We start from the raw sequence: 18,747 nt of genomic DNA, 5'->3' as shown, positions 1-18,747 counted from the left end.
CATGGTGTCTTCCTAAGGGCGGGGCTGTTGGATGCGCTCCGTTAGCTGTAATATAATCGGATGAATGGGCGTAATTCATAAATTTATCGACTGCCGTTTCCAAAAGGCAAAACTCGTTCTTATCCTCACCGGTGGTGACACCATATTCCCCGTCTCTATTTCTGATCCCTCTTGTTCCAACCTTTTTATACGGCTCTCAGAGGTTGCTTTCGGGAGCGGCTCTTTCCGGTAGTAAAACCGCAGTGAGAAAAAGGGAGAGGCGCAGTGGGACAGACGAAGAGCTTCCTTCTTTATATAGTGCTCTGTAGCTCCACTTAGCGGACATTTCCTCCGCTGGGAATACCACGTTTGCTTGCGAGGGCGGTTTCCCCATCCCAGAGACGGGTTTTCTCCAGAGCGAACTTTGGTTTTCTCGGCCTACTCCTCTGTCGCTAGGGTTTGGATCGCTCCCAGCAGCTGTTCTGGTGTTTCATCTCCTGATTCCGAGGAAATAAGGTCCGTGAGTCGCTGGAATTTTGAGTTTTTGGGGAATTTGGGGGAATTGACGCTCGATTTGGGGGGAATCTGCTTGGTCTCGAGGCGATCCATGGAGCCGACGCGAAGCTCCGGCGACGGATCTGGGAATTCCGGCACCTACACGCCGGAAATCGCGGAATCCCTTCGGTTCGAGGAGGAGATCCAGAGCTTGATGAGGGAAAACACGGTGCACCCCAGCCTCGAGCCCTCGCCGGCTGGCGGCGGCAGCTCCTTCACGGCCCTTCTCGGCCTCCCGGCCAACCAGGCCGTGGAGCTCCTGCACGACTCGGAGTCAGGAGACTCGCCCGCCGCCGCCGCCGCCGCCGCCGCCTCCTCCGGCGGTGGCGACATGTGGCGATTCGGGCTAAGGGATCCCAAAGCCCTGACCCTTCCATCCGGTTGCTCCCCGACCTTCCCCTCCAACGCCGCCCTCGTGGAGCGGGCAGCAAGGTTCTCCATCTTCGCCGCCGCCGAGGAGTCGCCGGATGTGGCCTCCGTCCCGTCCCACTCCGGCGACCACTCCACGAAGCCCAAGGCCGAGCCCCCGGACACCGAATGCCAGCCGATCTGCCCAATCCCCGTTGAGCGGCAGCAGCGGCCGGCGAAGAGGAAAGAGGCGGAGAGGGGCAACAAGGTAACGAAGCGCTTATTAGGATTTCCGTTTCTGGTAATTGGGGTTTTGAGCTGAGGAGACGGGCGCAATATTTTCATTTCTGGAATTTCTCAGGTAAAAGGGCCCGCGAAGAAGAGCAGGGCAGCGGAGGAAGGGAGCGCGAAGGTCGCGGAGGAGAGTACCGGCGGTGATAAGCTTCCCTACGTGCACGTCCGAGCTCGTCGAGGTCAAGCTACGGATAGTCACAGCCTCGCGGAGAGAGTAATCCCCTTAATTAGCGGATATTCCTTAGTTAATTAAACTATCTCCCCGTAATTATTTTAAAATAAAGTACTAATTTTTAATTAAATTATCTTTTTCAGGCGCGAAGGGAAAAGATAAATGCACGGATGAAGCTCCTCCAAGAACTGGTCCCCGGCTGCAGCAAGGTTAGTTTCTCTCTTTCCTCTGTGTTTGATATAAATACTCCCGTTATCAGATAACCTTCGTCTTAAAAATTACGGACAGGCATAGGTACAGCGCCGTAGAAGTAGATTATGAAAAGATGGAAGTGTAATTGTAAATCATTTCGTATTGCTTAAAGTTCCTTTTTGTTAAAGTTTTTTGAAGACAAAATATCATCAATATTTTTCTTAACCAACCTGCTCATGTTCTCATGATGTTGCTAGGTTAATTTTTTTCCGAGCAACATTTATGTATGAAATGAACAGAAATACTTACCCACTTGTAAGATAGGTAAGTTAGTTTTTCATCAACTTGGTAAAGTGATCCTATTTTCTACTCCTAAAATGCTCTTCTTCATGTTGATACACTAATAAAATCTAATCTCACATTTTGCTAGTTTTGTTTTTTTTCCCCCTCTTGTTCATGTTTAATTAAATGTATTTTTTGACTGTTTTGTTATGTACTTGTCTTGTCTGATCCTCCAATTTTATATAGGTCAAAGGCTTAGTTTAGTATGAGAAAATTAGATTTCAATTATAAAAATATAGTACTTCTAAAAAAAAAGTTAAAAAATAGTAAATAATAAATATGTGAATTGGGTCTTGAAGTATAAAGAGTATTATGAGAAAGATGGATAGATTTTAGTAATTTATTCAAAAATCATAATGCAAAAGAATATGATAATTTGTTTCAGAGCTACTCTTTAATACATTAAAAAATGGATAAATTATTTTACCATCTAAGTATTATCTGAATAATATTTATTCAAAAAAAGATAGATCGTAGGTTTTATACCCTCCAAAGAACCAGTTCTAAAGGTATCTAAAAAGATATGATTTGGTCGGTCATGAAAAGGGTGGTGTGGTAAAAATTATTTCTTATACATGAACTTTAGGACTTCTTTCAAATTTCGTTTTATCTTTTTTAATAATTAGATGATCCCAGTCGTCTATCTTGGAAGATGTTCTGGTTGGAGGATCAGGATGGATTAGCTTAGCTATGCTTTCAAGCTTTTCATATATTTGTTGTGGATTCTGGCTCATTTGTGCGGTCGGTGGTTGGACGGTCGGGATCAAATGAAGCCACGTGAGTGGTGCATGCCGTTTGGCCTACCGAACGAACGGTTGGCTTGGATCGCAAGCTATGGTGTCGGGTCTTCGATTGGAATCAGCTGGAAATCAAAAGCAAGCAAAGACGATAGTGTTATTTGGGAGCTTGTTTCTGGGCTGTCAAGAAAAATTTGCCCTTTTGTCGACGCAGGTGACAGATACAGCTTCTCGCTGCCAATCATTATAAAAATGAATTTATAAATTTTGTATATCAAGTCAACCTTCTTCTCTGAGATGCTTTTGGGCGATGGTACCGACACTTCTGTTATTAGTTATGGGGTGTCGCGCTCCCAATGTGGTAAACCTGATAAGGAACAAGTTGAACTTGTGCTGCGAGCATGAAATGAAATCATCAATAAGCGGTGCTAGAGGCTTGTCGAATTATCTGATTTTTTGGTAGAACTTGCCTGACGTTTAATTAAATAGATACTTTTCATATTTTATTAGTCATTGCTTGTAAGTTAATTCGTGATTTTGTGGTTGTTTATTAAATAATAATAGTTTAATTTCATTAACAGCTTGTGCTAGGTTCGAATTTACTTGAGCTGTGGTCAAGCTCATTTTTAATTTAACATCGGTCCAGATTGAGCGCGGGTTGTTGAGCTTTGCAAGATTGCGTGCATCTAATAATGGACTCTTAGTTTCGTCTTTCTTTTCTTAAGCAAATTACGCTTTGTAGTTATGTGAAAGTTATTTGAATTTGATCTGCCATGAGATCATAGAGAAAGTGATGATCGCCTTTCCAATTTATGATGCAGATATCGGGTACGGCACTAGTGCTGGATGAAATCATCAACCATGTACAGTCCCTCCAACGGCAGGTCGAGGTACGTTATTTACGGCCACACCACCACCCCCAACATCTCTGCCTTCCAAATTATCACCACAACGAATTTATCAAAAAGGCCACCCGCTCCGAGCTTCATTGAATTTACCAAAAAGCCCCTAATTGCATGGGGAATTCGCGCAGTTATTAATTTTTGTCGTCCTTTCTTGTTTTTTTTTTCTTTATCTTTTGTTTTGTTAAATAATGAATCATTTATTGTATTATTAATTTATTATTAATAACTGTCTCTCTCTCTTTTGGATTTCAGTTGTTGTCGATGAGGCTTGCAGCGGTGAACCCCAGGATCGACTTTAGCGGCCTCGACAACTTCTTATCGGCGGAGGTAACGCCTCGATCGACGTTGTCTCTGCGCCCAATCCCTTTAGGCTTCTCTTTCTCTGAAACTCAAGCCGCAATCTTAAAATAAATAAACATCATCATTCACCAGTTCTGGCAAACAACAACAATTACTACAGTACCAATAATGGTAGGGTACTTCGCGGGGCACCTTTAATTCCATTTAATTAGGAATGCCGATGGGCGCCGCTGTCACTTGCCGGATCGGATCGAATCTCCTTCTTCCCTTTCCGCGGACAGCTCCGCCATTTCGCTACTAAATAACAACTCGCTCCAGCAGAACGTTTTAGGCAACTAGGTCCGTAGTGTCTTGCCATTTAAGGAATCGGTTCATGAAATCCGAAACCCGAACAGCTAGCGTACGTAAAAATAATGTATCCGATAGCCGCTTTCACGCAACTTTCCCCTGTTATCCCGTAGTTTTTTCCGTTATCCTGGCGGATATTGCTATTCCAAATTCGTTTCCCATTGGAATCCACGGGAGTTTGCTTTCTTTTCATTTTTTTTTTTCCCACAAAGAAAAAAAATTACATCAGGTGTTTTGGTTGTTGGGACACAGTGTGGACGGGGCATGGTGGGCAACGGACGGGGCGGGGTTGGGATGGAGCAGTCGGCGTGGATGGATGCGGCGGTGGTAAACGGGGGTCGACGACAGCAGCAGCAGCAACAGCAGCAGATCTGGCATCTCGATTTGGTGCACCCGCATCAGACGCCGTCGGTGTGGGAAAGGGAGGATGCGTCGCACCTCTTCATCAACCCCAATCCGGGAACCTCGCTTTTCGGCTACGACCCCGCCAGTTCCGGTAGGCCTTATCATCATTCTTCCCCCACTTAAAAAGAAGTAATTAGATCGGCTCGACTTTCTTAATTATGCTATATTGTTCTAGTCCAACATCCATTAAAGTGGACTACCGAGTATTAAGAAAGCAGAAAGTCATTTAATGACATTTTTAATTTTCTTTTCTTGGCAAGGACTTTTTCGAGTCTTGAATAGAGTAGAAACGGGGAAGTGGTACGTAAAACCGGGAACTCTATAGAAATTATTCAGAAGGAACAGGATTTGGGCAACTGGAGATCCGCTGGCTTACGAATCCTCAGTGCACCGGTCCCGATAGGTTGGCCTTTCCTTTCCCTGTCGGGCCCGAAGCTATTAATGATTGGTTGGAACAGTGAGGCTGTCGCATTTACTTGCCCTTCAAAGCTCCCACCCCGCTTCAAATCTCCTCCGAGTGGTCCTTCCCCGCCATCTCTTGTACAACTGTCTTTTGTTGCCGAGTATAACTCCATTTTCTTTGCCCCTTGAGGTGTTATTTTCATGTTCCAAGCTCTTATTGCAAAATAAGTCCTCAATCAACTGTTTCTAGTGCCATGCACTTTGCTTGTGTGGATCAACTCTCACTATCTGATTGGATGCTGCACTTATACATTGCTTAACTCAGGGCCAGCTGTTCTAACACTGAGGTTGGTGCAAACCAGCTCACATACGAGTCTGTTTACACTGTTGGAATCTAACTATCTAATTCACATTACTGCCGGTCCTGGGCCAGCTCTTTGGACCACTTAAAGCCCCAGTTGCTTTCACTTGATACACCATGAAAGTTGAGCTTGAATGTTACCTTGATTTTGCTGAGCTTATGTCTGTGTTGAGCTTCTTCAGCCCCTTCTAAGCACCTAAGGCCGTTGAGAACTTTAGCTTCTCCAGACCCTCTAGTATATTTTTAGGCTTGCTGTTGAGCGTTAGAGAAGTTAGGAAGTGGTTTCCAATACATGTTTGAGACGGTCCATGGGTGGTTGATAATTTCTGAATCCTGTAGCAGATTCACGTCTAATATTATCAGATAACATCTCAATTGAACGTCTTCACTCAACAATGCTTCTCTAGTTCCTCTCATCCATCGCTTTAGTGGCCAATAACAACCTTGTAGGAGAGAGAAGCTTAGCAACCTACAAACACATGCTCTCTTCTCATGTTAGATTCTTTTTTCACTTCACCTTGCCAAACTGAATTTGATCCCTTCATGTTGCAAAAATAGTCGGTCCTGAACTAGAAAGGCACCTACCACATGCGTAATATGTAAACCTAAAAATAAGTATGATGGGTGATGGAAGTACCTTCAGCTCAAGTGAAGGAGACAAACTTAGGAATTAAGATGACTGTTGTAGTAGATAGCCACTTAAAAGAATATTTATAAGGCTTTTTTTTTCTTTTCTCTGTTCCGTCCAAAATTTCTGTACCACTGTTTTCACATCGAAAGCTGCCAAGAAAAATGCTATTCAGCAGAATACTTGCCAAGCAAAATAGCCTTTTAGGTTACCCAGCTAAGACTCGGTTTTTCACTCAATAACCAGAAAAAACAAAACTCCTCTAATATGACTCAAATATACAATCCCCGAGCTTGATGCATGGCTTTAGATACAGCAGAGGTGGTCCAGATCTCTACGGCCATAACAATGATTTCTGAGTAGGGGTTCAAGTCTTTGTTGCCCCATGGTACATATTAACTTCAATACTTATCAAGTGTTTCTGCGATGAGATGGACCACCCAGAGTAATGCATGGATTCATAAAACGTAGTGTGGACCCAAACTATACAGGGGACCAGAATTCAGAAATCCTGCTGCGGTAAGTTTGGCTGCATGATGCCTCTAGCTAATTATCACTGGTGGCTGTTTGCCTGAGTACTGGGGTCATCTTCGCCCAATTTATCAATTATCTGTGGTCCCATGCCAGATATTACACCTGTCTGACCTTTTAATATAGAGTCGGCTATGTAATGAAATAGGAAGAAGACTTGGTAGCTTGCTTGCTGACATTGGTTATATCCCTTAAGGTGTCTTTAACCATGTAACCAGTGATGTTATGAGACTGGTTATCTCAATCTGATTATTACCTCATGTCCTGTTACCATGCTGTCATAAAAATTATCTAATGATGCTTATATTTGGGAGTGTCTCTACAAGTTTCAATATCTGAATATGCATGCTTGCACTTCATACCATATAAAGAAATTTGTGCAGAGATATTTATAAGCATACAATTTCTTCTAATTTATATATATGTTCAGCCGTTGCACTGCACAATTGGTCCAATTTGGGATATAAACACTGAAATGCTTGGCTGACTTGTTTCATCTTCTGTTTCTGTTGTTTCTGGAGCAGTATTGCTGCACTCCAACCAGTTAAAGACGGAACTCTGAAGTCGTGGTGGTGGTTGCCGCCATGTTACCAGTATGCTCATCTGATGTACATAGCGAAGATACTACTGTTAGGTTGAGTAGAGTTGAAGACAAGGGAGCTACCTCCACATTCTTCAGTTACCAGCTCTTTGCTCATTAATTGCACAATATGATAAAACTCTAATTTTACTATATTATATCCTTGTTAGTCTTATTTTTATGTCTCAAATGAACAGCAGATACACATGCACCCACAAGGCTGCAATTTAAACACAATTCTGACTCTCAAAAGAACACAAAACAAAGCGTCATGATCTTCAACAGAAGAAGTGCGCTTTCGCCATAAAGATATAATAGAATAAAGTAATTACTGGATGGTCTAGATCAGGAAACCAGCATCATGAGTTGCTGATTCTAAATTTCCAGTGGTTTAGAAAATGCGGATCATATATATACTTTTGTTCTTCATAAATTCATATAAACTATGGCATCTGAGATGATATCATACTATTATTAGTTATTACGTTGTTCATGGTGCTATCGTAGAAAATATTTTATTCGAAGATGGAGAAAATATAAATATATTATGTGTTTTTAATCTAATTCAAACCGAAAAGACTTATTTAATAGACACTGTCGATTGCTTCTGGTCCTAAAATTTTGGGGTTATTTTTTTCAATAAACATTGGTTATCAAGAAGAAGAGAAATTTTTCTGAGAACGATCTCTTCAGATAGCTTTATGTCTGGTAGTTTCAGTTTATCCTCGACAATCTGTGTCGGTAATAGTTATTTAACTATTTATTGTCTCACCAGTTGTATACCAGTAATTTGTCAGAATAAGATAGGAGTGCAATTGGATTGAGTGAGCAAGTGAATGCGTTTGTGTGGTGGAGAAGGCAAAACTAACGATCAAGCGGCTGGTAGCAAGCTTGGAGTGCGAGGTCAAGGGTCACCACTGTTTCCACTGGTGGTCAACCGAGATGGGCGTGGGTGGTGCTGGTTTACGGCCTCGGCCAGATACAGTGAGGGGTGGACCCTGATGGTGTGGGGTAGCCCACCCTCTTGCTTTGCCAAGGCCATCGTCTTTGAGCATGTGGAATTGTGGAAGTAATGTCTTGTCAGAGTTTTTGGGTTACTGTTCTTGATCGGCATTATTTACAAGGGAGCTCAGGTTAAGTAGAAATTGGAACATGAGTTCTAGCTCTTGGAGATGTCCAAAGAGAGAGAAATTACTGGTTAAAACTATTCTACTGTATATATCTTGGATGATCCAATAAAAAATCATCACATCATCTATTGTTGGGAAAAGTCGCACCGTTATATTCAAACTTGATTGAAAATTTTGAATGAGAAGTTCCAGTATTAATTTTGTACATATGGTATAGTTCTAACCATTAATTTTTTCTAAGACCTTGAGCTTGTGGTAAAATATTGAGCAGGATATACTCCCGACAGGGATGACGGATGATGGTATATGATTGATGATCAAGTACTTGCTTTCGAAGATTGGCGGCTGAACTTTGGTTTTGCAGGAGACACCATCAGGTGCGGCTGCCACAGCTACCAGGGTATTATTGGGACAAAGCAGTGCCATGAGCACCTTGGTGGCTGGAGTTCAGAGCTATCCAATATAGGACTAAACTCGCTACACTATAATCTAAATTGCTAAAGAAAGATTAAACTAAATCTTAAAGTAAGAAGGTAGAAAAATAAATTTTCAGAACTAATGGTTGAGAGGAACTAAGGAAATAAACTATCTATGAGATACTCAGTAGCCTTTCCACTCATAACCAAGAAGGTTTCTCCATCCCAAGGGCTCTACCAACCGACTCGTCGAAGCATGGCATGACCAAGGATTCCAGCAACTAGCCTCGTCTTGTCATTAAAATCCACCAGAGCCCATGCAGAATATTCATTCCATGTAAAAAAAAAAGAGGAGGACCAGAACAGCATTCCAACAGAACAATTTGTTGAAGGTACAGAGGAGGTATAGGCTTCAGGACATCTTACAAGAGGTAGGGTCGGTTGAGCATCCTCAAGAGTTCGAAAACAAGTGAAAAACAATCTCCTAGTATTTGTTAAGTGTTCACGCCAAAATGATGCATCTAGAAAGAAAAGTGTTCCGATTGTGATGCAGTTTCTAATTTGGTCATGATTGCCAGCCACTTGACGTGCTTATTGGTTGGGCGTGGCAATTGATGTCTTGAGACATGTGAATGTTGCTAAATTCGTAAAATATGGTACTTGTTCCGCGTACCTGGGCTTTCCACCATATATGAACCTATGATTTAAGAAGTGCAGTAACAAATCCCACAGCCAACCATCCATCCATCCAACCATCCATATATATATATATATATATATATATATATATATATATATATATATATCCTTCTGCGCTGCCCAAAGGCTACGAATGCTCGTAAGGCGATCTCTCCGCTCTCTCTGTTCCAAAGCCAACGGTCTCTCCTCTCTCGCCCGCCAAACTAAGCCCCAACACCCGGCAGATTCTAATTTGAAATCCCTATGCCTCAACGGTCGATTGAAGGAGGCCCTGTTTGAAATGGCCGTTTTAGGAACCGAAGTAAAATTTAGCTGCTACGATTCTCTCATCACGGAATGTCTGAACCAGAGGGCCCTCAGAGAAGGCCAGAGGGTCCACGTCCACATGATCAAGAGCCGCTACCTTCCTCCCGTCTATCTCGGCACGAGGCTTATGATCTTGTACGCGAAGTGCGACTCGTTGGAGGATGCTCGCAATGTACTCGATGGAATGCCTGAGAGGAATATAGTATCGTGGACTGCCATGATTTCTGGTTATTCTCAGAGAGGGTGCCACGCTGAGGCTTTGGAGCTATTTATTCGGATGTTGCAAACTGGTATCGTATATTGTTATGCAATTTCATGCACGTTTTTGATACAAAATTGTTTTTTCCTTAATGTTTGCATTTGAGACTTATTCCTGGAGTGAACAAAGACTTTGAAAGATGCCCTGTGAGAATCCATCTTATCGGAAGTCCATTGTTTTGTGTCATGATCGATTCAAATGTGCCCACCTGATTAGCTGCTTCAGCTTTAGGATCCATAGGATTCAATGAAGGACGGGATGTAGCAGACTCAGCACGGATGTCTTCTATACCCAGCCAAAACCCTTTTTTTTACTGTAGCAGTATGACATAACGAGCTAACAAGTTCATCGAGTAATTTGGAACAAATTATGATCAAAACCATGCACTTAAATTGGACACCATGAAATGTGGAAAAGGATTGGAATGAGAACCTGAAATTGTTCAATCCAAATGACACATACATGTAAGAATATAATTACACATATGCTGCAGGCTATATAGATGAGCAGGTGTTGAAAATGGATGCTTTGCACATTTTTTCCCTTGTTATGGGTTCTTCAATGTAATATCTGCATTGCTTGCCTACTAGATAGGTGACTTCATGGTATTGCTGTGGGAGAGTTTCATGCATTATCTCAGTTTTGTTATGAAACTAAATGATTATGTCCCTGGATTTCTGTTTACATGGGAAAACAATCTAGGTTTGTAGGTATTATATGAGAACAGACAATGTTGAATTGCATTCCGGATGTTCAAATATCCCCTCGGCCCCCCCCCCCCCCCGACCGCAAAAATAAAAGTAATGAGTCTTTTTGGCCACATGCATGGCCGTGTAATATGAAAGCAAAAATTCTAGTTCTTTTGTTTCATTCTCTTGTAATTCCAATCAACTTCATGTTAGCTTTGTAGCATTACTCTGCTGCAGAGCAGTGGTGCATAAACCCAAAATGTTTCTTGAAGTCACGACTTTCTTTGTACAATATTCTCGTTCATTGAATCACTCATTCGTGATGCATGTCCATTTGCGATAATCAGAATAGTTCATGTGGTTCTATTTTCAAAATTAACCATCTGGAATAACTTGACAGGTCTCCTGCCAAATGAATTCACTTTGGCTACTGTGCTTACTTCTTGTTCTGGTCCTCATGGGTTTAAGCATGGCAGGCAAGTGCACTCCCTTGTAGTGAAAACAAACTTTGAATCTCATATATTTGTTGGAAGTTCCCTTCTTGACATGTATGCGAAGGCCGATAAAATCCATGAAGCTCGAACAGTTTTTGACATGTTACCTGAAAGGGATGTTGTTACTTGTACTGCAATTATTTCTGGATATGCCCAGTTGGGCCTTGATGAGGAAGCCTTGGAACTATTTAGAAAGCTGTATGAAGAGGGAATGGAATGCAACTATATTACCTTTGCTAGTCTTCTCACTGCATTGTCTGGGCTTTCTGCTCTTGATTATGGCAGGCAGGTGCATAGTCTGACAATCCGACGTGAACTACCATTTTATGTGGTTCTACAGAATTCTCTGATCAATATGTATTCCAAATGTGGGTGCCTGATATATGCAAGAAGAGTCTTTGACAGCATGCCTGAGAGGACTGTGATCAGCTGGAATGCAATGCTTGTGGGATTAGGGAAGCATGGTTTAGGGAGACAGGTTCTTCAACTTTTTAAGTCCATGCGTGAAGAACTGAAACCCGATGGTGTCACTTTTATGGCTGTTTTGTCTGGCTGTAGCCATGGTGGATTGGTTGACGAGGGTTTAGATGTCTTTGATTATATGCTTAATGAGCAAGGCCTGAAGCCGGAACTTGGACATTATGGGTGTGTTGTTGACCTTCTTGGACGCGCTGGAAGAATAGAAAAGGTGCTTGACTTCATTAAAGATATGCCATTTGAGCCAACAGCAGCTATGTGGGGTTCGTTACTAGGGGCTTGTAGAGTTCATGCTAATGCTTCGGTTGGAGAATTTGTTGCTCAGAGGCTTCTTGAGATTGAGCCAGAAAATGCTGGAAACTATGTGATTCTCTCTAATATATATGCTGCAGCTGGAAGGTGGGAAGATGTGGTCAGGGTGAGAGAGTCGATGAAGGAGAAGACAGTGATGAAAGAGCCAGGAAGGAGTTGGCTCAATCTTGATAGAATTATCCATACATTTCATTCTAGTGATCGTTCCCATCCTCAGAAGGAAGCAATAGATGCTAAGCTTAAGGAGCTATGTGTGAAGATCAAAGAGGCTGGTTATGTTCCTGATCTGAGCTGTGTATTGCATGATGTCGATGATGAGCAGAAGGAGCGTATGCTTCTTGGGCACAGCGAGAAATTGGCAATAACATTTGGACTTATGGGCACTTCTAGAAGTGGGATGATTCGGGTTACAAAGAATCTTCGTATTTGTGTTGATTGCCATAATTTTGCCAAGTTTGTGTCAAAGGTATATGGAAGAGATTTATCTCTGAGGGATAGCAACCGCTTCCATTTGATTGTAGGAGGGGTTTGCTCTTGTAGGGATTACTGGTGACTTCCATCTGATCGTAGGAGGGGTATGCTTTTGTGGGGATTACTGGCGAATGGTGAAGTCTCATGCAGCTCTGCCATCCCCTACCCAGTGGACCGGTGAATGCTACAACACATAGTGCATGTTAGCACTTAAATTAGCATAACTTATATCTCACCTGCTGATTCTTGAATAGCTGCAATTTAGAATTTTGGGTCCATAGAGAGTACCAACGAGGTGCTGCTTATGTGTAAAGATGGAAGAAATGGAATTCTTGCAGGAGAGAAATCGAATGACTGGAAATTCTATCTCATTATGGTTGGAAGCAATCTATAGGCGAGCAGGAGTGATGGAGTCAATGCAGAACTTTAGGAGAAGATGGGATTGATATCAGTATGGAATATTCAGAGTAGTGGGCACTGCAATGTGTTTGGTTGCTGAGGAGTCTATTTAGAATCACCTTTTAAGAGTCCGACATTTGCTTTTTGGAAGGATGAAAAAGAAAAAGAAGTGATTGTTTCATTCATGAGTTGTAGATACACATGCATTAAAGAGAGAAAATAAGGAAGTGGAAAGGTGTCAATCTTAAGATCAACTAGCAATTCCAACGCGTGGATCGTCAAATGCTTTGAAAATTTATAATACATGGTGCAGAGAATACAACTATATGACGAGGAAAATCTTGTCTGGTGGTGTTTCAAGCCCAGTGGTGATTTAGAAGTCAGAATTGGCAGATTTTTGAGACAGGCCTATGTGATGAAGGCATTAGAAAGAGAAGTTTGTTTTTTCAGTTTCGACCTTGTGATCATAGTAGCCATCCATGCGGAAACCAATCAGCCGAAACGCCATTAACCATGAGGATAATTGCAAATGTTGCTAGACCATCAATACAAGTGCAAGCATGAAGTTTCAAATCCTCATCTGTTCTATTCTATAATGTTGATGCTAGTGGGCTCAGTTTCTCCCCCAAATTTCAGTCATCCATCAGAACAAGTAAGTCTCTTATTATTAACAATATAAGAAAAAGATTTCATCAACGGTTTTAAATGTTATTATAAATATATTCTTTAATTTTTAGGGGCTGTTTGGGATGTCTTGATCTCATATCCGTGTATTATCTCATATAGGTAAGAAGGAATTCGAAAGCTTATGCAATCAGTTAGTCTACTGGCCTCCTAACACAGTTTCTGGTATAAGGAGACTGACTTGGAATTCAAACAACCCATAATATTCTTTAGAAAATTGTAGCGTCAGGTAACAAACAACGTATAATTAGCATGCAAAATGGAAGATATGCTGCCCTGAGAGCTTTCAAAAGTTACAAGCTTGCATGCAAAGTGGAAATTCACCACATTAGATGGATAATATATATTTTGTTATTATCCTCAAATCCAAGCAAGGATTGCAAATGCTCTGATGCAATTTTTGCAACTTCACCTCTATTGGTGGCTTCGAAATCTACGGTAACTTGTTGTCCTTGTGTATACGCTCCTCTTGGTTCGGGTACTCCTTTGAAGGAAGAGGAACGAGAGAAGCATACAACCAGTAAAGCGAAAGCTCATATATCATCACATAAATAATAAATAATAAACAATAAATATGCAAATATACATATTTATTGGGGTAAGAGCTTTAATGAAATGGATCGTAAGGGATGGGAATGGGCCAATCTGTGGGCCTTCATGTTGTTGGTGCTGAGTCATTAAGCCCAGCCTGCTGCAAATCTTCTGTTAGTCTATCTCAGAAACTGCTCTCTTCGGAGAAGCGTTTCTTTCGGAGTTGAAAGAGGAATTCTTTCGATTTCAATTAATAAGGATTTTTTATTGTTTGCTTGCTTTCTTCGTTTCTCATGTTTTGGGTGCTGTTTCTTAGTTTCTATCGTTTTTGGGTGCTGTTTCTATTGTTCTTTAAATCATTTGCTGAGGATGTCAAAATCTTTGATTTGAGCTGATCATTTTTGCCTGTTTTTCAACATTTTTGAATCTTTGCTTGTTTTCTTTGCTTCTCATGTTTTTGATGTTATCCTCGGTTCATTCTGTCAAGATTTGTCTTTTTGCTCCTCTTTTTGTTTTTCACTTTTCGTGCTCTTTCTTCTGTTCTTTAGCTCAGACAATGGTTCAGATTTAAAGGGCTTCCAGCTGATATCGAATTCTTAGGTTATAACTATTTTTTTTACTATTTTCTCTCATGGTTCTCGAGTCTTGTCGTGTTTTTGGTACCCTTTCCATTGATCCTTTTGATCTGTTTGGATTTGAAAGAGTTCGTTATGATGTCAACTTTTTTTTTTTTTTTTTTTAAAAAGGAATTTTTTAAATTTTCTGGTTTCAAGAATCTTGAGTGTTTGCTAGTGTCTTTATTTATCTTGTGCTTTTTGTGTTGTTTCTATTGTTATTTAGTCATGTTGGTTTAGATTTGAATGAGCCACAGAGGAATTCGGAATTGTCTGAATTAAAAGCAAACTTTTAACATATCCTTTGTGCTATTTCTATGGTTAAACTAACCAGTTAACCATGCTTCCAAATAATTAAGACTGCAGATGGTAACTAGACTCCACAAGTCGATGTTCAAGTTCTACTGAATCATTGACAGATACAAGAAAATATTAAGAACATATCATGGTTCTAAACTTCAAAATATAGCATAACAAGACATAATACTGAGCACATATGACAAAAAAGGGTTAGAAGATTCAAAATATCTGAACTGCAAGCAAAGTTCCCCACAAAACCTTAAACTAATGTCTCCTCACCACCATGGCCTCAAAGTAACAAAAGAAAACAGTCTAGTCTGCTTCCTCTATGACCTTGGTTCCCACTCCCTTGATCCCCTCTGCAGGAACCTCTGCAACAGTTACCAGTGAGTAGAGCTCTTCTTTAGCATCCTCCTCTTCATTCCTTTTGCGAGCAATTCTCACACGCACACGTCTCGGCACGCTTCGAATCCCCCTGCTCCAGATGTGCTTGTTAAGCTTCACATCCACCCTCACATCTGTTGTACCCATTGCCTTGTGTGCAAACTTCCTAATCTCCTTGATAGCTTTAGGGGCCATCTTCTTGAAAGTGCTGCTCAGAAATAATAATAACTGAGAAATCAGCATACAGCAAGGTTTAAAGAAATGATGCAAAGGTGTCCCATCAATTTATCACAAAAAAACATCCAGGTCTGCAAAGTTTTCCCACCGGACATATCCGATAAGAGAAAGAACGAAGGGGATCATAATGTTTATATCATTGGATCAGATTTTTGTATTCATTTAGGATATGCCACCTCACATAAAACGTCTGAGAATGCATATCAATTTGGAGGAAAAATTAAGCTCATGAAAGCATGTCGCGGAGTCTCAAGCATATGCAAATCAACACGATCAATTGCACACAGAGAGAGAGAGAGTATCTTGTTCAGATCAACACATAAAAAAATGGCACCGTGGTGAACATAAGAAATCTCCTTATCCACTGGATACAAGCTTTACCCCAAATACTGACTGACTGACTGACTTCTCATCAGGGGGCTTTTGCATCCAAAATTTGGCACAAATTAAATTTGTAAAAAATTCTCCTCTTATGCTAAAAAGAAGAATAAAACGCAAAGCCACCTTCATGATGGAAATCACCATGGAATTTGCATAATATTCAAAAAGCTCTTGTCAGGAGGAGGAAAATATCATTTCGCTGCACGGAAAAGGCTAGCTGAAACATAAAATGTGAATTTTAAAAGCCTATATGAAAGATGAATTGAAAGATAAGCCAATGTTTCTACACCTCTCATCTTAGTTATGTGCTGCTGCCAAAATGGGAAATGCACCCCATTCCCTTTTCCACATCTCTATAGAATGGTTGCAAATAACCAGTTCTTTGTCACAATCACCGAGTTTTTGATCAATGCTAAGCGCACCTTCATTTTTTAAAATCAAATAATAATAGATAACCAATTTGCAATCCAACTAAATGTATCACCTCAAAACAGTGCAATAAAAGATGAGACTGTGCACTAAGAAGACTACTCAATGATACTATAAAGTAGCAAAAAAGGCCAAAATTCAAAGTCTAATTTATCAATACAACAAGCTTGGAAACTTAAATTATCGTATCACTGGACTTGAACCAGAGAAGCCACCGGAAATCGCCTATCTCTGATTCCAACCAAAACACTTCAAAAAGCAAAATTTCACATCGAGTATTCACTCTATAATACCCATTATAAGGACAACAGAAACAGTTATTGTTATCCTCGTATTATAATGGACTAAAATCAATCCTAATTTTAGTTGAAAGAGACGGAATTCAACAAATTTCTATGTGGATGTCATAGATTCGAATATTTGATCGATACTTATAAAGGACAGATCATAAAAAAGCCAGAGACTATGGAAGAATCTAAGTCAGAGATAAATGTAACGCCAAAGGAGACCGGTTTGGATTTGGCGATCAGAGAACTAAACAAAAGGACAATAACAATTGGCACCAAAAGGGGAGGAAAACTGGACGAAAAGTAGTAAAGTACCATCCATGGAGGCGTCTGTGGAGATTGATGGTGTACTCCCTCGTCACCACCTCCTCCTTCCGCCCTTTGCTTGCCTTCTCCACCATCGTCGCCGCCCTCTCTCTCCCTCTCCCCCCAAGACCCTAATTCCCTTCTCGCGGCGAAACGTCGAACCCTAGGGCGGCCCACCGAAGAATAGATGTAAAAAGGATCAAATTTTCACGAACACCCATCCTTAATCTTAAAATACGAAATATGTAACCCAATTGAATTGGCGGATCATTTTCTGTTTTACCCAAACAGAAAGCCGCAATTGACAGGTCGTACACAGATCCATACGCGGTAGTGCCGCCCAGAGTTGACGCGTGGATAAAAGTATTCGACTCTTAGAGCGAATTTAACGCTGTCTTTGCACCGTTAGAGTTCATTTTAGATAATATTTATACAGTGATCTCATCCCTCAAATTTTTCAAGATAATCCTCCAAATTATATTTTATTATCAAATAATCTTGATATTATTGATAATCATGCATAAAAATTTAATTTTTTATTAAAAAAATTAATATTTTTTTTATTTTTTCTTCTATTTTTTTCTCTTTAAATTTTTTTTTTTGCACCGTATTAAAGGGAGAGGTGACGGATGGATTAATTCAGTCACGAAAGAGGATGCACATAGATGAATAAAATGAAAAAGAAAGTAAGGCACATGATTAATCGATCATGAATTTGATCCAACTAAAAATTATATATTTCAAATAGACGCTTGTTGCTGTGGTAGGAAAGAAAAAAAAAATGATAATTCAAAAAAATTGGATGAAAAATTTAGTTGCTGAAAGAACCTATAATCATAGTACACTTCTAGCTTCTTTCTTTTTTTTCCATGAAAAACATAGAAGAAGGACCAAGCTATTCCAAGACCTTGTTGTTGCATCGATAAAGTCACTTTTCTGGTCTCGAAAAAAATTTGCTAGCTTTTTTTTTTCTTTGAAAAAAAAAAAAAAGGAATCCGCTAGCTAACCTGGCTTTAGCACACAGATCCTCTCCTTTAGAAGCTTTCCTTAAAATCCTCTCTATTCCTGTTGACCCCAATTGTAGCCACCCTATATAAAGCATCACAACTTTAATGTCACTACCTCTACTTGATCTTGATGGCAGAAGCACATCAATCGAATCCATAGGAAGATTGAGGGATAGCCGAGAGCTCATACAACTCCACGGCCTGCGTGCAAAGTGACAGGAAAAAAATTATATGCTCCACATCTTCTACTTGATCATTGCACACATCACAGGTCATCTGATCATGCAGAAGCATTCGATAACTAAGGAAAATCGAATCGAATGGAATTCTTTTCCATTTCACCCTCCACCACAAATATTTCAAACTAGGAGGAGCTGGGAGCTTCCGAATGCAAGAAAATCCGCAATTTGGGTGGCTCATTGATCCATTCGTAATAATATTATGAGCTTCTTTGAAGTTTACCTTACTGTTCTTGTTCTTGCCACGACATGGCGATCTTTGCAGTTTAAGTAGAGGTATCTTGACAATAGCAGACACCATATCAGCTGGAAAAAAATGAGAATAACTTCTGAACATCCCAGGTTCTTTGTTCTGTAATCACATACACCAATTTGCGTCCCTCAGCATATGCATCCATATTTATAGCGATAGGCAAGGAGTTTACCGGACCAGAAGATAACCAAGGTGGGCTAAATGCATCTATTTGTTCTTCAAATCCTATCATCCAAATGAATTCATCTTTAATGAATTTAGCGGCCATAGATATTGTTCTCCATACTGCTGAGCATTTTCTATGGTAAAACAATTTATGTATGAAAGATTATTTACTGGTTGATAAATCGATTTGTATCATTTA

General features: G+C 40.5%; 3 protein-coding genes across 6 annotated transcripts; 2 read left to right on the top strand and 1 right to left on the bottom strand.

The window, feature by feature from the left end:
- The first annotated feature begins 203 nt into the window (after window positions 1-203).
- On the top strand, window positions 204-8,366 carry LOC105050500 (transcription factor bHLH48). 4 transcript variants are annotated; one of them, XR_003801644.2, is made up of 8 exons: window positions 204-1,150; window positions 1,244-1,390; window positions 1,492-1,557; window positions 3,441-3,509; window positions 3,777-3,851; window positions 4,425-4,668; window positions 7,024-7,177; window positions 7,855-8,366. XR_003801644.2 is itself a non-coding variant. In XM_010930550.4 (7 exons), exons 1-7 carry the CDS (start codon window positions 587-589, stop codon window positions 7,059-7,061), a joined length of 1,203 nt encoding a protein of 400 aa, XP_010928852.1. In that variant the 5' UTR covers window positions 204-586; the 3' UTR covers window positions 7,062-7,254. The 4 variants fall into 4 exon arrangements, 3 of the variants coding, with proteins under 3 accessions (XP_010928852.1, XP_073098562.1, XP_019707650.1); XM_010930550.4 differs by lacking the exon at window positions 7,855-8,366 and having other exon boundaries at window positions 7,024-7,254; XM_073242461.1 differs by lacking the exons at window positions 7,024-7,177; window positions 7,855-8,366 and adding an exon at window positions 4,838-6,999.
- A 479-nt stretch (window positions 8,367-8,845) lies between these two features.
- LOC105050501 (putative pentatricopeptide repeat-containing protein At3g13770, mitochondrial) lies at window positions 8,846-13,427 on the top strand. Its single transcript, XM_010930551.4, has 2 exons — window positions 8,846-9,920; window positions 10,979-13,427. Exons 1-2 carry the CDS (start codon window positions 9,458-9,460, stop codon window positions 12,412-12,414), a joined length of 1,899 nt encoding a protein of 632 aa, XP_010928853.2. The 5' UTR covers window positions 8,846-9,457; the 3' UTR covers window positions 12,415-13,427.
- Window positions 13,428-14,947: 1,520 nt separating this feature from the next.
- LOC105050503 (large ribosomal subunit protein eL31) lies at window positions 14,948-17,070 on the bottom strand. The gene is made up of 2 exons (XM_010930552.4): window positions 16,894-17,070; window positions 14,948-15,452 (listed from the first exon to the last, which is right to left on the bottom strand). The coding sequence occupies exons 1-2, from the start codon at window positions 16,977-16,979 to the stop codon at window positions 15,173-15,175; spliced, it is 366 nt and encodes a 121-aa protein (XP_010928854.1). The 5' UTR covers window positions 16,980-17,070; the 3' UTR covers window positions 14,948-15,172.
- Window positions 17,071-18,747: the final 1,677 nt, after the last annotated feature.

The sequence above is a fragment of the Elaeis guineensis genome, chromosome 8 (genome assembly GCF_000442705.2).
Source record: "Elaeis guineensis isolate ETL-2024a chromosome 8, EG11, whole genome shotgun sequence".
NCBI lineage: Eukaryota > Viridiplantae > Streptophyta > Magnoliopsida > Arecales > Arecaceae > Elaeis > Elaeis guineensis.
The sequence above is the reverse complement of the archived record's forward strand: the minus strand, read 5'-3'. Positions and strand labels throughout refer to the sequence as shown.